Source organism: Sylvia atricapilla, chromosome 5, assembly GCF_009819655.1.
Source record: "Sylvia atricapilla isolate bSylAtr1 chromosome 5, bSylAtr1.pri, whole genome shotgun sequence".
NCBI classification, from domain to species: Eukaryota; Metazoa; Chordata; class Aves; order Passeriformes; family Sylviidae; genus Sylvia; species Sylvia atricapilla.
In genome coordinates, this window is record NC_089144.1 from 8,870,534 (window position 1) to 8,895,737 (window position 25,204).

Here is a 25,204-nt window from a genome sequence, read left to right on the forward strand (position 1 = left end):
CTGTCCCTGTGCCCAGCCCAGCAAGGGGACTCAGAGGGAAGCACAAGGAGAGTTGAATTAAATGCTGGACTTTGCAGCATCACAGTCTTATGAAAAGAGAAAGAGGAAAAGGTTGGATGAACATCCATCTGAGGACACCAGCCACAGCCAAATGCTGAAAATGACCAAACATTTCAAAATAAGTCTGCATTTCCTTTGAGAGCAGTTCTGCCTGCTCCTCTGCCAGGGACACTCAGGAGAGTTAACAACAGCCTGATGATCCTGGGCTCACATTTCTGAAAGCTCTTAGCATCAGCTGAACTGCTCCCATTAAAGCCAACACTGGGCTTAGCCTGCAGATTGCAGCAGAGCACTTTTGGAGGTGGTCATGGGGATGGTGCTGGAAAAGTCAAGACTCAGGCCCTGAAGAGAAGGTACTGGCATGTCCCACAGAGCAGACTGCTCTGCAGCTCTTGGAAGCATCTCCCAGATGAGTGCTTCATCTTGTGCTCCCAGTATGACTTCTGTCAGAAGTGATGTATGTGCAAAAGTACATGCACAGGAGGCATGTTCTCAGGAGTGTGGCTTAGGTTTCTGCCTCTGTCTCTTTGCAGGAGGTGTATCAGAACAATAATTAAAAGTGGAGGGCAAAGAAAGAAATCCTGGCATTTTTATACATGTCTAGGCTACTCTTGAAAATTCTGTTTGCTGTGTCTAAGAGCTTTACATGGCAAAAATAGAAAATAAAATGTTACTGAAAGCTGTGTTGTTTAGTCTCCCAGCTATCCTGATGCAGACTTCTTTTTTTCCTCTAGTTTTCTTAAATACCAATGCTGTGGTAAAAATACTGCCGAAGATTGCTAAAAGTTATTTTTCTGGAATTGTACCATTTTAAATTATTTTAAAAAAAGGTAAGAAAATTAATCTTAAAAATACATACGGTATAGTAGTCGAACCACTGTGCCTCAGGGAAGTACACAATCACAGATCTTGCTCCCTGTAATTGTTACAAAGAGATTAAAGTCTTTTTTTTCTTTTTGCATTTCTGATATTACATTAGCTTGATTATATTTGTGCATGGAGAGATGTATGCTGAATATTCTAATAACATCAAATTTTGGATATTATGGCTGAGTTATTGTCATAGCAGTGGGCCAGTGCTGGCTAATCTATAATACTAAACAGACAAGCCTATCCTATTTGGGGGGCTTTTACTGCCATAGCCTGGGATGAGTCAATGTTACATGATTATTCTATTCTAGTACATAGCTCTATGTCTTGCAAATATAACTGGCCAAGGTGCACTCCTCCAACATCTGAGCAGCCCCAGCAAGGGCTATGGCAGCCTTTGTAAGACAGGGCTTCACATCTGAAGTGGGAGGACACCACTGCTCAGTGCCCCTTGCACCATTCCTGTCCCAGAAACAGGCAGACAATGAGCTCTAGCACACAGAGGATACAGATCCTTATCTTCTCGTAAACAATTTAAAGTTGCAGATAAGTAATAATAAATAATAAATGTTTTGCCAATTGCACAATTACTGTACTTCATTTTGCAGCATGTGTTGTGTCAGATCGCTGCAGGGATGAAATCACACTAAAGGCACTTTGTATTTATAACTCCAGAAACAGTTGGAATCAAAACATGCTTCCATTTTTGTCACAAGTTGCTTATTCTCACAAACAGATTAATTTTTACTTTTAGTGTAGATGTCTGCTCCTTTGCAGAATTATAGATTAGCCCCAAGGACTACCCCAGAAATCTTGTGGAGCAATAGAAGTATAGGTGGAAGAGAAGAGTTAAGGCAAAGTTACCATATGACATTTTAGGGATTTTAGATATATGAAAAATCCTATAAAGGCAAGATGCTCCTCTCTCCATCTTTTCTCTGCAGTATGACAACTTTATATTCTGGTCTACAGAATAGACCAGATATTCTGGATATTCTGGTCTACAGAAAAGTGTGTAACCATCATATGAGTTGTGATGATTTCAGGGACAGGTTGGGTGGAGCTTTGAGCAACTTGGCCTGGTGGAAGGTATCCTTGCCCACGGAAGGAGGTTGGAACTAGATGATCTTTTAGGTCCCTTCCAACCCAAACTATTCTATGACTCTATGATTCCAGGGGCCTCACCTTCATGAGTCCCTAAATAACAAACCAGTGTGCAAGGCATTCTCCATTCTAATTTTTTTTCGGATGTCTCACTTGCTCTCATCCTAGGACTCCTGACCCATCTTTTCTACACAAGCAGATGCCAAGCTGCAGTTTGATACTCACTGCTGGCCTGCACTGCTACACTGAGGGGCTTACAGCTCACTTCTGCCCCTGCCCTGCCAGCTATCACACTGCAACACCCAGCAATGTGCAGCCTTCAGAGTTCTGCTTCCCTCATCAGGCCACAGGCATGCAGCCTTCCTTTAGTGCTGAAGTTCTTCAAAAAACATCAGGAACCCCTTATCTAGACCCCCCATCATGTTATATATGCTTATAATATCCCCTTTTATTCAATTCTTTGCAGGAAGCCTCCCCTGGCTTGTCGCTTCCTCTTAATGGGAAGGGTTTTTTCCCATCCTTCATCATCTTGCTGTTCTGAGACCCTGTGAAATCTTCTTTCTACTCATCAGCTATTAGAAACCTGTGGGAGTCTGAAGATAAAGGACTGATGAATGAAGTGCCTCAATGGGGTCAGAATGGTTTTAGAACTTAATTTATATTAAATTCACAAAAGCGTTGACTAAAAAACAAGGTGAGTAGCAGTGTCCTGTTTATATGTTTGATCATCAGCAACATCTAGAAATATATCAGATATTCTGGCAGCATGCTGATTGCAAACAGCACTAGGATACATCGCATGCAAATACTTAGATCTGCTCAGATATACCTCTCTCGTGCTGCCAATAGCCAGTGGTGGCAAGGAGAGAAACATACCCTTGCTATAGCCAAGCAGTGAGAGCCATCACCCCAGTACTGTGCCCAGCACAGCAGAGGGAAAATGCTGCTTTTTAAAACCTGTCCTGTTAGCAGCTTACATTATCATTATTGTTTCCATAATGACTGCCTTTGCCTGTGATGCTGGGAAACTCCTACCGCAGCCCTTGAGATGCTGCAGTTCCAAAACACTGTGGGTGAGCAGTAATATAGAAACCAGTTTGCTTTCATATCTGTGTGTTTCTTCCTAGCTCGACAATTATTGCTCTGTGTGTGTCCTTGGAGACTGCTGCCAGCACAGTAACAGGAGCACGTGAGGGGCAACATCCAGCCTCTTTACATCCATTCCTCACTTGGAGAAAAAGGGAAAGGCTGGCCCCTCGCTTTCATCCTCCCACTTCAAGTACTGAGAAGTTTTGTACTGTCTGTGCTGCTCAGAAATGTGTTCTGCAAGCTTTGACAGTGGAGAGTAGAAAGGGATGGGTATGCGAAAACATACTCCGAATGTCATCCAATGCCCTGAGCACCATTCGTTTCTTTTTTTCCAGTATCATGGCATTTTTAATTACAGTACTTGCCTCTTCAAGAACAGGAGCAATCATAAAGGCAGGTCCCCAAAGGAAGGCAGTATCTATTCCATGAGTCTCCTGATCAGAGGTAAATCTATTTTGAAAGTGAAATACAGAATGTTAATTCACGGTCGTTAGATTTGCCAAATATTTTGATATAAATACTCACTGTGACAAGAAATCTGCTTCCTCAAAGTATCTTTCAAAACAGCCAAATATTTTCCTGATTGAAGGAATGCCAAAAGCTGGACAGAGATTCAGATATTTTAGTAGTACCTACCATCCCAGAGCAGACCAGAACTCTCACAGAATGATAAGCTGATTTCTTTTCAGAAAAGCAAAAGGAGGAAAACAATTCTATTCAGTGGGCTGAGACTTCATTGTGGGAGCCAGTGAGCAGGATAGAGGCCAGGTCCAGAAGAGGGAACACAGAGGAAAAGCACTGTGCTCTAAGATCTAAAGCATTTGCAAAAATTCTTGGATTTGGCCTCCCACACCTTTCACAGATTTACATCTGAAATTGTTTGCAAGATAAATACAGAGCAACATTCATACATATTGTGCTTCTTAGCTGCCTCTCCTGAACAGATGAAAAACCTATGGAATTCAATCCATTTTATTCAATGCACTAAAATTGTTCTGGATTCTCACCATGTTCTCCAGAATGCTCACAGTCCTGTTTGCCTGGCATCACCTGCCTTCTCTTGGGAAGAGATCTCTATTCCACCATGCATCAGCTAATGAAAACATTGAACAGCAGAGAGATCCTTCCCAACTCAGGAACCTCCTTTCATGCAGCACATAATCCCTGAGAATTTAAATAGGTTTTCCATCATCAGTAAGTCTCTTCCTGAGGAAATAATTTATGGATCCTAGTTCTTATAAAAATGCCACATGGACAAAAAATCCATGTCTCAAGTCCTCCTAAAGTCAAGGTATCCTGTACCTACAGACTTCCGCTACTCCTCTGCCCTTTGCCCCTCCAACAGCCCTGCTGCTTGTCAGAAATGGCAACTGCTCTGTTTTTCATGCATTTTTGACAAAGACTCAGTAGCTATTGCATATTTATATATTATTCTCTAAGGATGTATAAACTCCTTGTTTAAAAATTCCTTTACCCTGTCTGTTTCACCGACTTTGCAGCTGCCTCTGTCTAAAGCTGGGTCTCTGTTGAGCACTGGCTGGAGCAGAGAGGCTCAGGGTCAGTGCCCTGCTCTGACACCCTGCCTGCTTGGGGCAAAGGCACACACTGCACCCAGCCCAGGATGACAGAAATTTCCTCAAATAAGCAAAGATAACTTGGCAATAAAAAGACACCTCTTGAGTGCTCAGATTTCTAAAGTATTGCAAACGTAGGGGAGTACATGGAACTTAAAATGTTCTTGAAGGCATGCCTTGGGCTCTGCTTGAAAAAAATCTCATTTTGTTTAGAGTTTCTTTTCCTGTCCAGAACAGTAGGTTCTTTTGGACACCCTAATCTTGGACATTATTGCATTTTAACATAATACTTTGTAAATGTTTAAAGCAGATTACGGGTTTTGATGAATTACCTTGTCCTAAACTTTTTGAAATATAAAACCTGAGTTTTTCTTGTCATCTCAAGAGGTTCTCTGTATTTTCAATTTCACTGTAATAAAATTGCAATAGTAATAAAATATATTTTTGTTGTGGGAGATTGCAGGACAAAAAGCTGATGAAGAAATTATGAAAAAAGAAGAATCAATTGTATTTGCACATGGAAACAAGCGTCTCACCCTTTAACCCAGTACAATTTTCTCTTGCAATTATAGCAACCACTAGCACAAATTCAGCAAACAAATTAACTTTCTTATTTTGAAAATAGAAGCCATTAAAGCATGCTGTCATCTAGGAAAGGTATTGAATTCCATCTACTGCTTCCTCTGGTTAGATGCTGGTCTTTTTCTGTCATATTTCCCTGCTGGCTAGCCATTAAACACAACTTTCTCTTCCACCACTAATGGATTACCACCTCATGGTCTTTTTTGGATACCTGAGATATTGATGCCTCCGCTTTACAGAGTGAAAGCCTTCAAGGCATCAAATACACTTAAAATAATCTACTGAGATGTTGTTCTTGTTTGTTACTTGAAACAAGCCCCTAAATGGAATGAAATGTCCACATGAAATAGCTACTTCTTGGAGACTCCCTGCCTGGGTACAGATGTTTTCAAGGTAAGGACTCTGAACTCGTAAGAATTTCACCTGAAAAACTAATGCAGGAGTTTTTTAGTTTTCCTTTGTATTTTTTACAAGTAAGAGGCAAGGCTGATGTAAACTTTCATCATCCATACACTGAAAATTCTCTTTCAGTTCTCTTTCCCAAAACTCCACATTTCTCCTCTTGTTAGCAGCTGGGTCACTTTCTCTACTTGAGCAGACCCACTGCAAAACTGCTTAGTATTAATTAGAAATAGTAAGAAATACACATTTAGTAATAACAGTGAATAACAGTAATCAGAATTAACTACTACTAGTAAGAAACACTCCTAAGCCATTTTAGGATCTAGCTATGGCAACATTAGCAAGTGATGGGACTAGGATGCCAATAGGGGCACTGGGCAGGAAACAGTTTGTGTTGTTTCCTGATGCCTTCCCTACTTACATGCATTTTTATTAGAGTTTTTATTTCCTAGTAATCCCACTCTGGTCCAGTTGACTAAGATCCCATTAGTGTCTGTAGTGAATCTTTCAGCTCAGTTTCATCTGACAGAAGCCTCTACTGCTACATCTGAGACTGCTCTCCAACTCTAAAGCAAATTTGGAAATTTGCCAATGTGGATATGGCCCACTTAGAGTACAGGTATGCTGGTAATGGTCAGAAAGCCAGCTTTAATGACACTAGAATAATTCTGTATTAGCAGATATTAGCTAATATTAATGCCAAAATTAGCTTGGGCATTTCCAGTATTAACACAAATCACATTAAGCAAAAGTAGACCTAAAATAAATAGTTGAAATAGCCTATAGCTGATTGTAAGTTATGAGCACCTATAAAACTCTCCCTAATTTTATCTACTAAAATGATCTTGCTGAGTAAAAGAGGAAGGATACTGCTTTCAAAATTTATCAGTTAACCATTATGCTGAGTATACAAAACAGATTTTGTGCACATCATTTCCATACTTGAATGCACTTTAGTGTAACCTCAGTTTAATTTGCAAAAAATGCCTTACCCTTTACCCAGAATGTTTTTAACCCAGAAGGAAAAAAAGAGAACATTAAACAGTCTATGACATAGCCTGCACCAATGAAATGGAATTGTGGCAGAGCTTTCAGGCTTTCTTATGTATTGTTCACACTCCTTCTGCTCAAGTCTTTGCATAAAGCATTCTGAAGTGGAAAATTAATCAAAAGCAGGTAAAAAACTAATTAAAAGATGAGGACAGGAAAACTAAACCTCAGCTGCATTTCTGCTTGTTCCAAAAAGAAAAAATGAGTTGCTCCAAAAATCTGAGTTTAATTTTCAAAGTGGCTTTTCAGTCTGAATTTATTAATCTCAGTTTTGCACCTGCTTCTACGCTCAAACATCTCTATCTCTGTTTTCTCTGTGCAATTTGTGGACACAGATGTGGGTTTCATAGATAGCATGCAGATGCAAGTGCTAAACTGGAAAAAACTCAAATACTATGGATCATTAGACTCTCTGTATGAGGCCTTTTAGTATTCTGGATCAGAACACAGATTTCATTGATTTCATTCAAATACAGAAAATACAGATATGTGACTCTCACTTTGGAAATACAAAAGAAATATATATTTCTCTAAGACTAAAAATTTTCAGAATTCTTCTTTCTTAAGTTTGTCTTTTTCCTCCCACTGGAAACAAATACGGCTTATATATTAATGGAAATTAATTGCATATATTAGCAGTTCTCTTTGTGTATATAAGTTGATTGATTTAACCGTTCAACTGTTCTTTTAAAAGAGAGCACGCAGTAATAATGCTGTGACTATTCTCCTAAGGGTATCAACCTAAGAGCTCAACTACTTTGTGAGCAAATTATAATAAAAAAAAAGACTCCAAACTCACTCGTGCATCAGTGACCGCACCACTGTGCCTCCGTGAACGTGAGACTCGTAGAATAGCGTGTATAAGTATGGCAGCAGGGAGTATCTGATCCGAAGAGTAGCACGAGATATCTTGGCAAAAACATCTCCAAACACGGCTGGGTCTTGTTCCTGTTCAGGAAAAGCTTAGATTTGTACTGAGCACTGAAACAAACTCAGCAGAGAAGCTATGTGTAGCATAAGGAGAGCTGTGGCTGGCACGATGTTACGGAAGTGAGTGTTTAAATAAGAAAATGCACTCATTTGCAAACTGCAAGAACAACATTCATTATTCCCGAACTAAAACTTGTATAAAATTCTGAACTTGAAAAAATTCCAGTGAGTTCAAAAAGATCAGGCCCCACCACAATGTATGTGAGCCCTCTCCAACCACCTCCAACCTCTTGAGGAGAGGGAAGCTGGGGCTCCATGCCTATGCTCAGGAACAGATACTCTGTATCTAGAAATTAATCTTTCCTGGAGATGGAAGCCCTTTCAGACAAAGGAGATGAAACACGGTAAAAAAGGAAGACTGATAATCTGCATAAAAGTCGAAAAAGTCAAAAACATAATTACGTTGGTCATGAATATCAAGAAAAGTCTATTCAAAAGAGTAAACTCGTAACCTTGCTGAAGCCAACAGGTGTTACCAAAGTCACCCTGTGTGGTACAGAAAACATTTCATCCATTCAAGAAACTCGACTTCTCCTCCTGTGTGCCCATTTTAGGATGCCCTGAGAGTACACCCACACATCAGCAGTGCCCCTCAGCTCCTCACTGCCAGCACTGCTCTCCTGTGAGACAGGGCATGCGCTGGGTCCCATCACCAGGGGGACAGGCTGGAGCAGTCTGTCTGTATTCACTGGCTGGATTTGGTCTGACTCCAACACAACCTTGACTCTCTCTTGGGATGGCAGGCAGAGCACACAGCCAAGGGCAGTGCTGATATGGGAAAGAGTTGCATCTCCTTTAATTCCTCCTGTCAACCTACCCAGTGCTAAACAGCCAGCTTACAAATCACATGGCTCCCTTTCTCCTTCATGAAATCACTCCAGAGTACTTAATTTTCTCATTAAAGCTGAAGACTATATTATGAATTCCAAGGATAATGAAACACAAAACTAACAGAAGTAACAAAGCTTTTTATATTATCTAGTGCTTTTCAGACAAGAAAAATATTAATTAAACTGTTTGAAATACCCAGTGAATTAGGCAATGTGGGTATTAAAGATTTTATCTTAACACTAACCTAATGTTAATTAAATTCAATATTTAAGTAAAATTTCACCATTATTATGTTTATGTCAGAATTACTCACTAAGAATACTCCCTGCTGGCTCTGAGCTCCAGAACATCCATCTATTATTTCAAAAATTGCATTACATTTTTTCCAGTGTTCTGACACTGTACAAACACTGCTTAATTTCACAAAAAACCAGTCAGACTTCTTAGATGATGCTGAGTCACCCAAAATGCCTGTTCATTTCTTTCCCTGAACACGATATTTCAAATGGATTTAAGTAATCCAATAAAACCAAATATATCTCTGAGTTGCAGCACCCATCATATAGACCCATTGCTCTCTTCTTGTTTATTGAATTGTACATATGAGATTGATATCCACTCATCCAGGTCAGACTCTATTTGCATGCTCAAAGGGCCAAGCAACCATATAGATATAGATAGAGATATATAAATATAGATATATACACACCTCTAACTTTAGTGGCAAGACAAAGAGAAAATATTTCACAACAGCAACAGCTAATACCTCATAGATATTTGTTCTCCTACAAAGAAATACCTCAGGGATCTAGAGGCTAATACCTGACCCCCTTAATGATAGTACAATAGTTTATTATTCCTTCATTTACCCAACTGCTGAACATTCATCATACTTTTACGCAGAGACAAAGGTCTTCCTGGGAGTGTAAATGCTGCAGCATTTTAATGATGCAACTTCAAAGAAACTGAAGGTTAGCAAATAACCTGAGCTCCAGCACTGCACAGATCAGTTTACAGAAGGAAAAAACCCCAAACATTTATTGAACAAGCAGAACCATTTCATCACGGTTGCAGATAAACACAGAATAATTACGAAGGCTGCAAGACCTTCAAACTTCATAGCTAGAAATCTTCTGATACTTCTTTCTGTTGCAACAAGTCTTTAAAGGACTTTTATGATGTTGAACTCAGGGCATGGATGTGGACTAAGGCTGCACTTTTTCATTCATCTCATGGGCTCATTAGCCTTTTCTGGTCTTGGCTGATAATGATGTCACTATTCCAAGGTGCCTCTCCTTGGAATTTTCACGTTTATAACTTGCTTTTAAACAGCAAGGACGGTGTATAATGATTTCTCTCCCCTCCCTGCAATACTTACTATAATTACAGAAGTGTTGAAACAAACGTTGTAGAATCAAGGGAGTAGGAAGATACATTGACCCTCACTGGCTCTTAAATAAAACCTGGTCTTCAGTAGGTAAAAGATGAAACAGATGAATTTTACCAACAGCGTGCGAAGACCGGCATTTCTATGTTACCTTTGCATTATGAATGGGAAAAAATTACATTTCACTGTAATTCCTGCTCTCAGTGCAGCACTCCTTTTCACCCACTGCTCCAGTTTACCCAAGAATGGCAGGTTTATTTTGGAAAAAGTAATATAAATCACTGTCCACATAACTGTAATCATAGGCTACAGCTTTATGCAACTTTGTTTACTTACGCTGTTTCCCTCTGCATTGTGATTTCTGGAAAATGGATAGAAAGAGCCAAGCTGCATCCAGCGCAGGCAGAGTTCATAGGTAGTGTTGTAGTTAAACCCACAGATATCAGCACCAATCTAAAGAAAAAGAAAATTGTGTTTGTGATTGTGACTGAGGCCCAAAAATGAGAGACTACAGAAATTTGCTAACAAAAATAGTTTTTGGAAAGAAATCCCTGTTTCTGATTACTTTATAAGAATGCTCTATAACAATACAAATTTTTCTGTGACTGAGGTTGTACCGTTTCCTAGAGCACTAAGTTCACTGTGGAAGATCTGCCTGTATTTCAGTAATTCTATAAATTCTCCATCCCATCTTGCAAACCCAGAAATATATGAAGGGGCCCTAATCACAGAATACATAATACAAAGAGATTGGCTTTGGATGGCATATATTAAATCAATCCAAATCTTGCAGTGCTGGTTTTTTTTCCCCTGCAGCAGCCAAGATTGACATTTAGCCTTTTAATCTGCAGCTCCTTAGGCTGTGGAGGCTGGTACTGCTGGCCACCTCAAGTGGCTTTTTTTCAGAAAGCATTTGAGTTAATTTGAAGTGATATTGTGTATAAGCCAGCGCCTGCCTAGAGCACGCCAGGCTTACATAGGGAATGCCAAAGAGGTTGAACTCCAGGATTCCAACGATGGAGCGGCGCAGGTCCTTCCACTGGGAGAAGTTGTCACCGAGCCAGTGAGCGCTGTGCTTCCCACTGCCAACAAACGTGGACCGACTCAAGACAAACGGCCTCTTCCCAGTGGCCTGCTGGACAACACTGCAAAGAAACGCAACAAAAACAAGAATGGTAACCAAAACATCTTATAATCAACCTGTGTGTTCAGGCATAATTTTATCTGAAAGGGTATTATTCATGAATCAATTATTATGGTGATACCTGCTCGCATGAATATGTGGCTGCAAAACTGCAAATAAAAGGAAGATTTGCACAGTGGCCAAAACTTTTTTGTTTTAAACCAACCAAACAAAAAAAAATCTATCTGATTCACTAAACAAGTTTTCTCAGGTATTTTCAATCTTCCTAAATAATAACTTATTCTCAGCCGTGTCTCAAAATGAAAATTCAAATCGTAATTTCCTTTCTATACTAGTATATTTAATTAATTGCTCAATGAGTTCCTAAAAAACAATACAATAGGTATTCTTTTCAACACAGGATTTATTTAGAGATTTGTATTGGTAAATAAAGTTCCAATACTCAGAAATTAAAAACATTAAAAACCCAACAAAACACAAAACCCAAAAAAAACAAAGCCAGAAATACCAAAATTATATCTAAACATCTTATAAAAAATAAATAAATAATCAATATAGAAAACAAACCTGTCATCATTAAAAATGCCACCTCACCCTTGTAGTATTTTCTCTGGTTTCCTGTCTTTTTTGACACACGAGGTTTCATTACAGAATTAGTGATACAATGAATTTATCTTTCCTTTTTGAAAATAATTTTGCTGCATCACCAGAAAACCAAGGAATGTGCCTTACTAACAAATCTATTACAAAACTCCTCTTTGTACATAAGTATAAACTGCAGTATTTTATATTGCAGGAACTCAACTTCAACTCTGCTTTAATATTATTTGGGCAACACAATTCAGATTCTCTGGGAAATTCTAGCATGAAATATTAATCATGTTGTTCACCATCTACTTCTTTCTCCCTTTCCTTAATGAGATTTCATCAAGAGCTCTTTCACCCGTATTCATAATGGCCCAGTGCTTGCTCTTGGGTCTGTAATGGAAAGTGCTTCAGCACTTGCTTCTGAAGAAAAAAAAAAAAAAATCAAATCCAACAGCAGCTTCAATGGAAGACTGAATGTATTAATCTTAGGGGCTATATGCAGCAAGATGTGCAATTCTTGAACAGCAAGAGTCTGGTTCTGGTTTGCAGGAGCACTGTTGGGCCAATAACTGCACAAGACTCTGTGTGTTTTGTATAAATGTTATTTTGGAGCTTTTCATGGATGTCTTGAGCAGGAGTGCACTCCTCTGGCTGTCTTTGGCTCCATTTGCAAATACAGGTGCTAATGAGGGCAATATCAGATCAACTCAACTATGATCCAGAGCTGCATAAACAATTTGTAACAAGTCATTTATTGAATAATTTCAGCCTTTCACAAACCATTGCAGAACAGGTCTTAATGTTGTCAAATGCATTTGTTGATTTAAATTATTTACAGGATATCATGTGCAAATAACTCTTGGCATTAAGCTATGCACAAACTGATTGCTGCTAGTTCATGTATTCAAATCAAACCATTTGACATAGGCCAGGTGACATATTTCCCATTCTCAGTCTGCCTTGGAATAATTTTCAGATTATTTTTTTTAATATGATTATGAAGTTGTCATTAATTTTTATCCAGCATCCTGCAATTCATGCTGGGTGCTAAATCTTCCTGTCAGTAATTTCATTTAATATATTCTTCGTGAAGAGTGACTGCAGAAAGTATATACAACCAGCCTTGAAAAGAAATGTATTTGAGAAACCCAAATGAGTATGTATGAAAAATACTTCACCAAAGTTTTCCAGCTTTGCAGCAAAATCAACCTCTGCATATACTTTTGGTGGTTTTCTCCACACTTGGCCAAGCAAAATAAGTTTGTTGTGAGGATCTCTTCAAAGACTGGGGAATAGGGGCCCACAAACCATGGTAAGAAGTCCAGGGTTCAAAGCCTTCCTGTTCTTTCTCTCTGAAGCAGAACTGTGCTTCAGCCAGGCCTGTAAGGGCTGGCAAATTACTCCTGGTTTTTCCCAGGGTTTCCCTTGCCCTAGACTTGGCATATAAAACACAAACGCATCAACATCAGAATTAGGCTCACTCAACCGTGCCCTCTGGATCGGAATCAGCTATCAGAATTTAGCTTCTGAAAATGAATGCTAAACACTGAAACAGGCCACACATGGACCCCTGCTTTGGCTCTTCCATTGTGGTATTAAATTTCACAGTGTTTTAGCTCAACCCCTGCTGGAAAAGGCACGATCTGTCCATTTAATTTAATCCAGCAGCTAGCTTTCCACAGCAACAGTCTGCCTGCTTAAGCTGGCTTTGAGTGCTTCCCAGCTGCAAAATGAGTTTTACAGTAGCTGACAGCAACTGTGCTGCAACGCAGCCCTGACCTCCTGCACCAACTGAGCCCCAGGCCAATTTGCAAAACACTGCCTGCTAGGAACCAGAGGCAGCTCCAGAAACAGCCAGGGACCTGTACAGTTTGGATTCTCCACTGACAGTGAGAGAAACTCCTCCGCCACAATAGTGAAGGGACAGATCAATAGCCCTGACAGCACTCAAGGCTGCTTCTGCTGCAAACGCTCGTAAGAAGCTCTAACGGAGCACAGGAGCATCTTGTTCTAGATAGACAAAAGCAGCAGCTGAAAAGCTGGGTCCTAGACATATATCCTGATTTAGCTGAGAAAAGTAAAATTAAAAAGGATTCTGTTCCTTGTTCCAAGGTTCTCCTTTCTTGAAACTTCTTACTAAACGGCAAACAATAAAACGAAACATGGGTCTGTTTCTTATTAAATACTATTATAAATTTTCCAGGTAACATCAATGGCTTTTAAAATGCACTTTAATCACCTAGAATCTGATTAGAAATGTTTAGAAAACTTACTTGAAAGTTGGTTCTGTCTGTGACCAGCCAAAGAGAGAGTGTGTGTTGTAATGGTCTCCAAGGTAAGTCTTGGAGTCAGGACACAGTGTCTTTTGTGCCAGGGAACGATCAGAGATGCCTGAGAATGATACAAACCACTGTAAAATCATATACATCACAATTCAATCTCTTCACATTTCTACACATTTAGGGGTGAAAATACCAAAAGATTTGGGAAGAGGAAAACTGAACTGCTGGACCTGCACATATTTGAGGTTAGCACATAGCCACAAGTACTTGCTTGCAGTCAGGCATTTGTCCTTGGAGAGGGGAGAGGACTGAGTAAACACCGATAATTAATTTCAAGTCCTACATCCAATAATTCAAAACATCTGGACAGGTGTCATGTATTCAGTAAGTAATAGTAAGAGCGAAAATTTCTGCTTTGCTGAATTAAGAATATGTTATTTTGCACGATGACAAATTTAGTTAACTGCAAAAACATTGCACAGATGCTGCCTGGTCTTTGATCCCAGAGATCAAAGAGGTGCTGACAAAGCCCATTTGGAGCAAAAAAATATTCCACCCTCTTCAGGTAACCACCATGAAAACGTCACATGAAGTCCAGCAGGAATTTGGGCAGGTCATATGTTTATACATTTGTTGGAGGTTAAGTTTTTTTTCCTTTGGTTCCTTTTTTAGTGAGGGAATTTTCTCCCCTCCGGGGAGGAGGGTCTCTCCCTCTGCTTCGGAGGAGGATGGGAGCTAGGCCGCCATTGCCTCACCCTCACATATTCTTCAGCATTGCTCTGAGCTTTTGCTGGACTGCAGCCCTGCATCCCCTGCCCGCTGAGATGCCCTGTTGTCCCAGCTGGGCCACCGGGATCGACTGTCCCAGGAGTTGTGAAGCGAACCCTCTCCTCCATCCCTTCCCATCCAGGCCCAGCCGCCATGACAGTGTGCTCCCTGAGCTCGCACCACAGCGCCCCCTGCAGGCGTGGAGGAGTAACTGCACCCACCCTGCCTGCCGGGAGCCACCAGCGCCCCTGCTGGCTGTGCCCGGAACTGCACCCAAAGCCACCAGCGCCCCTGCTGGCTGTGAGCGGGACTGCACCCAAAGCCACCAGCGCCCCTGCTGGCTGTGAGCGGGACTGCACCCAAAGGAAAGCACCTGAGGCTGATGAGGGGTCGCTGGGTTTGGGGCTCTGTCAGTACTGTGGCTGTTGTTGTTTGCTTGCTTTACCAGTAAATAATTGGTATTCCTATTCTCACATCTTTGCTTAAGACCCCCTTAATTTCAAATTTATAATAATTGGGAGGGAAGGGGTTTACATTTTTCATTCCAAGAGAGGCTCCTGCCTTGCTCAGCAGACACCTGTTTTTCAAATCGAGAGATTATATTTATTTTTAGAGATGGAGTTGCCAATCTTATAAAATTCTCTCAAAATAAGAAAGAATGTGAATTCTCAAAAATTCTTTTTTTAATGCTTAATTAGGTGCATGCACTATTGTAAATATTTCTCCATGAATAAGCAATCTGCCTGCCTGATCACACTTCCTGTGTGGTTGCAGTTCATTATCACAATTTCTCTGTGCCTGAAACCCCATTAGGCTCTCAGCCCTACTGTGCCACTACAGCTACAATCCCTGTGTTTGGTTCTTTAGACACAAAGACTCCAGTGTGAGCGATCCACATCAGAAATAATTTATAGGCAATTTCCAAGTAACTTTGACCGATATGTCTTTGAAAAAGACACTAAGTTTCTGAGGAAAGTCACACTTAATGTCCCAGTGGTTCTTGATTATTAGCCCCATAAATTTAAGGTGGGAGAGGAGAGAAAATGCTACCACATGAATCATAGGTTCATGCTTCATTCTTATTCTGAGTATTTTGTATTCTGCCTCAGTAATACTGATTATTTTACAATTGCATATTAATCTTCAGTATAAAGTGTTTTATAGAAAACAGGTTTGAAGGGCATCTGGCTATAGAAGTTCAAACCACGGTTAGGTGTTACCATGGTTATAAAATTTAGATAGAGAGGTTGAAGGCTACACTGACAAAAAGTGTGAGCCTCTGAGACTGGGACTTGTACAGAAGAAATCACCTAAGACATCAGTGAGCTCCCAAATCTCTGCTAACACCAGGAAGGTCTCAATGTCTTAAAATCCTAATGGTCTAAACAGCTTAGGTGACCTCTCATACCTACATAAGTCAAGGAGTTGGACAGCTAAGAACATGCACCTATTCTATAAAGTGAAATAGAAAAGAAAGCCCTTAAACACTGGTACAAAATAGATTCCCTGCATGTTGGGATGTAACACCTGGGGCTCCTGGCTGCAGAAGGGAGACCAATACCAGGGAAGTCTCTGGGAAGATCTGAGAGCAACCTTCTGGTACCTTAACAGTACCTACAAGAAATCTGGAGAGAGACTTTTTTAAAACGACAGAGGATAGTGGTTTCAAGAGAACAGGTTTATATTATATACAAGGAAGAAATTCTTTCCTGTGAGGGTGGTGAAACACTGAAATAGGCTGTCCAGATGCCACATGGCTGGAAGTGTTCAAGACCAGGATGGATAGGGTTTTGAGAAACCTGGTCTGGTGTCCCTGTCCATGGTAGTGGGGCTGGAACAAGATAGTTTTGAAGGCCCCTTCTAACACAAACCTATCTGTGATTCCATGATATTATTCTAACACTGAGTCACAAGAAGAAGCAGGGGCATATGTGCGTGAGTCAAGCCAGAGAATCTGGGCTCAAAACACACCTGTCTTCAGTATCTCTCAGTGTCCTTACATGCCATGTAGGCCTCTAGCTCTGAGTCCCTTCTAGTGGCTCAGACTTCAGTGCTAATCTTCACAAAGCTCAGCTGCGTGGCTCAGAAGCCACTGCATGGGTTCGCTCTCAGTCCTTTATTTGGGATATAAAGGGAGCTCTGCACCTTTGGCCAGTTTACCCAGTGTCTCACATCTCTTTTGCAGCTCTGAAGGCTGACAAAAAATGAAGGTCATTTAAGACAAAGGTGGAAATTGTCATCAGCTCCTGGGCTTTGGTCAAGTCCCACAGGGTCAGTATGCAGTGGTTACCCCACAAAGAGAGCAAATACCAAAATCATCATTAAAAGCTCTGTTTCTGCTTTCAAAAATTTGCAATCTCTTTCTAATATTTTTTCATGCTTTTGCTATGCTTATGTTTCTCTTATATTCAAAGTTTTTTTAAAAATTGCAATTTAATTAAGAAAATTTAGAATTCTCATGAGAGTACAAAAGCCTAAAGGGAAAAAGGGGACATTTCCAATACTCCACTGCCAGTACTCCAACTCCCATATATCAGCTTCCTGATTAACATTGCTCAGGCAGCTGGGTATTCCTGGGGAATTGTTGGCTGGATTAACTGCCACACCACTGGCAATAATCATAGGTACTCATGGCTTCCTGCGGAAGAATGAGCATATCATTAACTCAGCTACTGGAAGAGATTTTCCCATTCCTGTAAGTCTCCCATAGGCTTAGACATTTTAAGACTTATTTTTAGCCCATTTCTAGTAATACAGTGAAAACTTCTTTCCTAAAAGAAAGAAAATAAATTGAACTAAGGCACCAGGGAGATGCTATCTCCCTTGTCATAGTTTGTGAGAAGGCAGAGACTGCCCATCTCTGAGACGAGCAGTGACAAGGCAGAGAGTTACTGCCTCCATAAGTCTGTAGCTGAGTTACAGTATATAGGTATCTTGCCCTTTTTCTGATGTGGATCAGTTGCTCAGAGAATGGCAAGAAAGGTCATTTTTCTAGTCCTGTTACAAGGCAGAACCTTGGACAGAGGAAGTGACTGGAAGAGGAAGGAAGCTGAGCCACTGGAGTCTTGAACAAATATTTAACTGAACATACATAAAAGGCAGGGAAAAATGGAAAATGAGAGTGTATTTTTCCCCCTAAAACATAGCCTATCCAGGTTGAAAAAACAAACAAGAAAACCGAAGAAACAAACGAACAAAACCCCTATGAAATTATAATATTAATCTTACTATAAAAGATAATATTCTATTATATAAAATATAATTATAGAATTAAAATATACTAATAAATAATTCATGAAAATGAAATTACAACTATTTTACTTACTAGGAATGTAAGGAGGGTTATTGATTTCATTATCAGCACATCCAGGATACTGGCCCCTCATGAAATTGGATGGTTCATTCATATCCTTTAATAAAGAGAGTAAGATGTGAAAATATTCATTTTCTTTTTTTTTTTTTTAAAGAAGGGAGGGCAGATATAATGAGACATACAATCCAGATCCCATCGTAGTCAAGGACATCCTTAAACTCCAGACACAACTGGGTCCACCATTCCACTGTGCTGGGGTTGGTGTAGTCAGGAAACACAGAATCACCAGGAGGCCAGGCCTAGGAGTTACATAGGTAAATCCTGGTTATTTTCCCATTTCTATTACAATGCTGCTTTATTGTTCTGAAGCAACACTAGACAAAATGCATCACAAAATCAAAAAACCAACCTGCCCAACAGCAGGAGTCACACCATCAGAGTTGTTGATCCACACTCCCATTTCCTGGCCGAGCTCATAAGGTCTGTAAGTGCCTGGCTCCTCATCCTTGGTTATGAAAGGGTCCTGAAAACAGCAATCACACTTCCTTTACTGAAATCTCAGAGGTAACAATTACTCTTCTATTTGTATATTTTAGAAAAATGTGCATTATGTTCTTAATGCTGATTGCAAAAACATTGGAAGAAAACAGCATTAAAATTTAATAAGAGTTGAGAGCACATAATAATTTAGAAAAGGTCATTAAGGATATGTCATGAGTACTTCTTGTGCAAGGCAAAAACAATGTGAAATTACTAGATACCCTCATGTTTGTTTTTAATGAGACTTTCTAAGCTCAAATTATTTTAGAGAGGCACTAGATTTTACTCCCCTCCCAACCAAGGTCTCTGCTGTGGCTGGGTACTACACTGGGTATTCCCACATGTGAGCACCTCTGGGTTTCCTCCAAGGCAATCCTTATTCCAGCTCAGTGCTAGAATAACCAAAACTTCAAGGGGGTTGAAGTTGGGCAGATACAACCTCAAAAGGGCCCTGTTAGCCCTCCATTCCAAACCACCCCAGGCACCAAGGCACAGACACCAAGGTGCCCACACCAAGATCACAGCATTTTACACCCCACAGATTGTCCTTCCTGGCCCTTCCCACTGCTTGGGGTGGTCACCACCTCCCACTGCTGCCAGTGATACTGACACCAACAACTTTTCTGCCTCAGCATGACCATCAGTAGCCACCAAGCTCATCCAAAGCAATCCTGATCAGCTCTTGGGGATGATAGAGGTGCACTCATCGTGCTGGAAAGTAATAAAGTTAGGAATATTTGAGATGCCAGGGAATGAAGAGGTCTGCAACTCTGCTCAGCAGTCAGCTGCAACCAAAAAGAGGTAAATGCACTTTACAATACATCCCTAATTGGAAGCAACTCTCTGCTTCGTGGTTTTTAGAACAGATAAAGACTGCAGCCATTTTAGAAGGGAATTGGAATTCTATACTTTCTCCTTAGAAAATCTTACTTCCTCAGGTTCTGCTTTACACAAAACCTTTCAGTTATGAAACACAATGGAGAAGAACACCATTGAAACAATTCTTCCACTCAATTATAGCTTGTGCAATAATTTAAGTGAACTTTAATCAAAATGTGATAGAAGTCTAACTAATAAATGTCTTAAGAAGAAAAAAATATCAGACCCCAAATTGTAAGCTGCTTTAAAGGCTTGTTTTAAATTTCACTTCAATACCTGAATTAATTGCCTGATTTACTCGTGAGCCCTTTGATAACTACAGCCCTGGTGAGGGAACTATATTCTTCCATGCCTCAAGAAGAAAAGCTACAGCTAAATCCCCACCTTAAGTGTGAAATTCTGTTTAACTTCATCTAGCTCTGGTGTCACCTCCGTGAGGACTATAAGTGTCCACTACATTTTTAACTTGTTCAACAGCCCAACTTTGCAATAGAGAAAACTGTCCATCTGCAATAATTACCTTATAATTGTGGTAAAAATCTCTCTCAAGAGACTTGAGGGCTAGAAGAAGTCAGCTTAATTAGCTACTCCTAATCCAAACTTATGGTTTCCTTCAGCTGAAAGGTTGTTCCAGTGCATAAATCTAATACATTATGCAGGTTTATTATTGCCCTAAAGAAAACAAAACCTCTCTGTGCATGCAAGGGTTGTTTGTGGAGAAGGAGTTTCATGTCTCTTAAATCTTCACTCATCTTTTTAGCATTTTGGGGAAGAAGTGCTGAGCTTAACTCCAGCTGACTGCCTAAAACCTGGGAGCATCCAGGATGAACCCAGATTGATGCACTTCCACCTGTGGCCCCACCTCAAAAATATTTTTTGATGCACATCCATAAAACCACAGGAAATTTTTGCCTCTAAAGCTCACACAATTAAATTTAAGAATGTAAAGATATTGATTGTTATTTTGAATCACGACCATGCTGCTCTTGACTTTTAACTATTTTGTCACTTGTGTCATTCCTAGCTGTTTCTATTTTTAGTATGATTTAATAGATGCTACACAACATCTTTCATTAAACATCCTCTTTAGTAAAAATACTTGTAATTTTTCAGCGTAGTCATTGTTACTTTAGAACTTCTTTGTTTCTAAAGAATATATTTGTCCTGAAGCATGCACAATTATTTAGTGCAATGATGATGACCAAGTGCCAACAAAATCACAATTTCCCCTAAATTCTGAAAGATATGAGCAGAGAGAAGTGCTGAAGGGCTGCACTTAAAGGCTTGGGTAATGGAGCCCTGCTACTCTCAAGGTGACCACAGTCACAGAGGCCTCTCAGCACTGGGTGCAAGTGTGGGGAGCAGATCTCCTGCTGGTGTGGCACCAGCCACCCCAGCAATGGGGACACAACTGAGCTCAGTGTCCCATTCTCAGGCAGGCTGCCAGTGTTAAAACTGCTGGCTGCCAGGACCTGTGCTTTGCTCTGAGATGAGGTAGATGGAACCATTCCCCAAATCCATTTACTAGAGGTTTTCCATGACACTAACTGGCTGCAGTCAGAGCCCATTTCCTGAAACCATCATGAGGGAGGCAACAACCTGCTATATTTGGGGAACTCACTCATTACTGTCACTCCCCAAAGGGAATCCAAATAGAAAATTCTTTCAGTATCCAACTGGATTACACCAGCCTTGATTGCATCCAGCCTGGCTTTGCTAACACTTGGGAATGAAACCACTGCTCCAGCTCCCAACTCAGCTTAGGGGAATAATGTATATCACTAAAGAATGCTAAAAGACAGATTTTGACAGAGACGCCAGCAACTGCAATAAAGTGAAAATAGAAAACTTCAGTATCAGTGCAACCTATAGTTCTCATTAACTTTTAAAAACTGAAGGACAGACTAGCTCAGCTTTTGTTCTTTTTTCACAAGCTTGGCTAAAGAACTAGAGCAGAAGACAAGCCTTAGTTGCAGGTTAGTGGAAGAATAATTCCCATTAGTTCATCGTATGAATTAAGAATTGCTATGTTCCTTGCATCTGTCTAGCAGCTGAATTTATTTACCAGCACCTCCCTGTACTGCTGCAGAATGTGCCCCCTGAGAAACTGAAAGGACTTTAAGAATGTTATTTGAAGTTAAAACTCATAAGGAAGATGATATAGCTCACCCACTAAACCATGACTGCTTGCCTGTGGCTTCATACCCAGTAGCAGGTGCAAAGGAGCTGGAGACACCCCACCACCACCCCACCATTGAGTCAGTAAATAGATGACTGCCATGTATTTACTGAAAGACAGGAGTGCATAAGAAGAGCTACCCCAAACTCCTGCTATTTTGCTCCTATATTAATGTTTTGCAAACTATTTTGAGATAAACCAATAAATAGGCATGTGGCATGTTACAGCTCTAAGAGATTAGATCATTTTTAGAGCAATATTGTGGTTACAGAGAGTCTAAACTGCCTAACTGTTAGAAAGAGCAATCAGTCTGGACAGCACTGATTGTGTGCTCACCACTGCTTAGTTATTTACAATGATGTATCCAGTTAATCTGGATCTATTTTTGTCTTGAAGTTTCTCTCCATCAAAGTGACTTAGTAACCTGTTACTATTTAAACACAACGCCTTGAACCTTCACTGATGAAAACTGATTTCACTGCTGCACTCCTGAGCTTCTCAGAATGGAACCTTCAGGGGAAGGTATCTTTAGGGACAAATTGCTAGCAAGCAGCATTCACTGTATAGACTGCTCTTTCCATTATCAATATGTAATTGATCACTTGGGTTGCATGTTTTTTTTGAGATTCCTAGTACTAAATGGAATTATAGTACACCAAAGCAAAGATTAGGCAAATCATAAAAGGTACTTTTAAAGAAACTGTCAGAAAACTCCCAATTAAAAAGAAAACATTGATATAGCTATTTGTGGTGCTGACAAGTCCATCATCCTCAGCCATATTTTAAACTTCACAACAAACTGTGAGAAAAAATAAGGACAGGAGGGAGGCACTTCAGCCTTGATCTATCTATTTAACAAGATAATGTGAGTTTTAGATGAGGAAACTGCAGTAGCTCTTGCTTATCTTGACTCTGGATACACCAGCACAAGAGAAAGAGCAACTGTACCACAATTCAGGACTCTGCTTTTCAGTCTCTGTCTCCACAAGCTTTTGACAGGGCAAGAAGAAGAAGATGGCCCTTGTTTTAAAAGGACTGGATTGACTAGGGACAAACATTAGTGACCTGTCCATCATGGTTCGGTTGGTTTAACTGAATCCTGGTGTCCTTAGAAGCACGAGCCATCAATATAATTGTAGGTAAATGTGTTTGTTTAGCCTAGCAGAGAAAGGCTGAGGGAGAATTCACTTATTTGAACCAGTGTATCAAGAAAGAAAATAGAAGGGTGAGAGACTGGCAGCTGGAGGTAAGGACAGTAGTACCCAAATGAAAGATATGAACTCACCATTTAGGTAGAAAACAGATTACAAAACCACAGTTACAGCAAAAAGTCCTGAGAGGAGCCCTGTGGGATTGTCTGCTCCCTCTAACCCTGTGCCTGCAGGTCAGCTCAGCCTGAGTCATGCCTGATCCATGACTGTTCACAGCACCCACCTGGGGAGGCACCCTGGCCCCAGCAGCTGTCTGTTGCTCAGCTCATCTTGCAGGCAGCCAGCTTTACCCTAATGTTTGCCTTGAATCCGTCCTGCTGCAATTTAAAGTGCTTTTCTTCTTACCCTGTCCCCAGTAGTCATGGAGAACAAATATCAGCCTGCTCTGGAGAGTGCAGCCCTCCTACTGCTAAGCTGCTGGGGGATCCTGGAGAGCAAGATCTTTTGAATTTATCAATTTTATTTAATTTCTTAATTTAGTTTCATCTTTACCTAAATTTTGATTGACTTGATCTCCAGTTTCCTTGCCACCATTGGTGCTCACTTAGCTATTGCAACAGAGTCATTTTGGCATATGGACATGTACAGGGAAGTGTTGGAGAGAAACAGCAAATTTTGTTGGAAAAATGTACTGGGGAAGATGGAAAACCTCAATTTTCACATGTTAAATTAATTCATTTGGCCAGTTTTAGTTAGAGGTTCAGCATTCATTTTCCACAAATTTGCATACAAGTAACCCATCTCTCACACTAACTTAGATAAAAGAAAGTATAAGGAAACATGAATTGTAGTTAGTAGCTTCCAGAGTGATTAGGAATAGATTTTTTCCACTATTCAGCTATTTTTGTATGTGTATTAAATTAATTTGTTCATTTCAGAGAAAGAATTGCATGAAAGCAATTCCATGTCAACCTCAGAGGCAAAATGTCTCATAACTGAGTGGGGAAGAAGGTGACAGGGAATTAATGATTTGGTTACAGGGATGATACTGGTATAGAGATTTCAAATAAAGACAACAATTATAAAAATTAAATCTGAGAAATTGTTCTTCAACTCTTCTCAACATAAATGAAAATGGAAAATCTGCTACATTAGTATAGATGTGTTAGCACCTAGTTACTGCTATGAAGACTATGCTGTGAGTAGTTCTTATAAATGGAGAAATAATTAGGCAACATCATTAATTTACCAGAATCACAACATTGTGCTTTCCATTCTTCTTCATCTCCTTCATGAATTCCGGCAGACCAGCAAAATTCACTTTATCATAGGTAAGTCCAGGCGACGTTCCATGTAGTCAATATCATAATGTTGGACGTCCTAAACATTTTTAAAGTAAAAATTACATTAACACCCTCATTCAGGCTCTGGAGTTTCTCAGACAGGGAAGACATGGATCTGTGTGAGGCAACTCTAGAGGAGGGCCACAAAAATGATCAGAGGGGCTGGGGCAGCCTCTGCTATGAGAACAGGCTAAGACAAATAGAGCTGTTCAACCTGGAGAAGAAAAGCTCCAGGGAGAATACTTACGCCTTCAAATGTCTGTAGGGGGCTTATAAGAAAGTTGGAGGCAGACTTTTTTGTAGGGTCTGCAGCAACAGCACAAGGAGAGATGGTTGTAAACTAAAGTAGGGTAGATTCAGACTAGATAATAAGGAAGAATTTTTTTTACAATGAGTTTGTTGCACAGGTAGATGGTGAATGCCCCATCCCTAGAAATATTCAAAATTGAGTTGGATGGAACTCTGAGCAACCTAATTTAGTTGTAGGGGGGGGTTGATGGCCTTTCATGGTCTCTTCCAACTCTAAGTAATCTATCATTCTATGACTATAATATTTGATACAGAAATCAGAATGTATGCAACTGTATTCTAAAAGGCAGTGTAATGAAACCTAAGAGACTGTACTTGAATCCTAGCAGTGGACGTACAAGAAAATGTTGCAGTTCTAGTTTAGCACTATTTTGCAGTGATCTGCATCAGAAGTTGTGTTCTCAGTATTTGTTTTTAAAATGCTACACCTTGTACTGCGTAACAGCAAATCCACACCAGAAACTGCCTGCTATGCAGCCAAGAGCAGCACTAAACATCATGTTCACAGCCCACTTAAAATGTTCTTTTAAGCATTATTCTATGCAAACCCACTACATAAGATTATGAATGTCCTTTCATTCTACAACTTTCTTCATAAGATAATTCTTTTTCCTCCATTATGATTTTACTCACCTCACTTCAGAGTGTAAGATTAGCACACACTAATCTTAGTTTAGTGAAAATTAATCTTAATTAATCTTAATTTAGTGAAAAATTCATACTTACATAGGGGATGTCATAGTGCTTCATGCGATCCACAGTCTCCTTT

At 40.1% G+C, this 25,204-nt stretch overlaps 1 protein-coding gene across 2 annotated transcripts in view; it reads right to left on the reverse strand.

Moving 5' to 3' along the window:
* Nucleotides 1–25,196, reverse strand: part of LOC136361013 (sucrase-isomaltase, intestinal-like) — a 35,497-nt gene extending 10,301 nt beyond the window's left edge. Inside the window, exons 1-11 of one of the 2 annotated variants that reach the window (XM_066318627.1) lie at nt 25,162–25,196; nt 24,033–24,163; nt 18,444–18,557; nt 18,217–18,333; nt 18,047–18,131; nt 13,945–14,062; nt 10,916–11,084; nt 10,276–10,392; nt 7,531–7,679; nt 3,489–3,573; nt 920–976 (exon numbers count right to left, since the gene is read on the reverse strand). In XM_066318627.1, the coding sequence (XP_066174724.1) occupies nt 920–976; nt 3,489–3,573; nt 7,531–7,679; nt 10,276–10,392; nt 10,916–11,084; nt 13,945–14,062; nt 18,047–18,131; nt 18,217–18,333; nt 18,444–18,557; nt 24,033–24,077 (1,056 nt within the window). In that variant the 5' untranslated portion in view covers nt 24,078–24,163; nt 25,162–25,196. Of the gene's footprint in view, nt 1–919; nt 977–3,484; nt 3,574–7,530; nt 7,680–10,275; nt 10,393–10,915; nt 11,085–13,944; nt 14,063–18,046; nt 18,132–18,216; nt 18,334–18,443; nt 18,558–24,032; nt 24,164–25,161 lie in introns of both variants that reach the window. The other variant, XM_066318626.1, reaches the window with a different exon arrangement.
* Nucleotides 25,197–25,204: the final 8 nt, after the last annotated feature.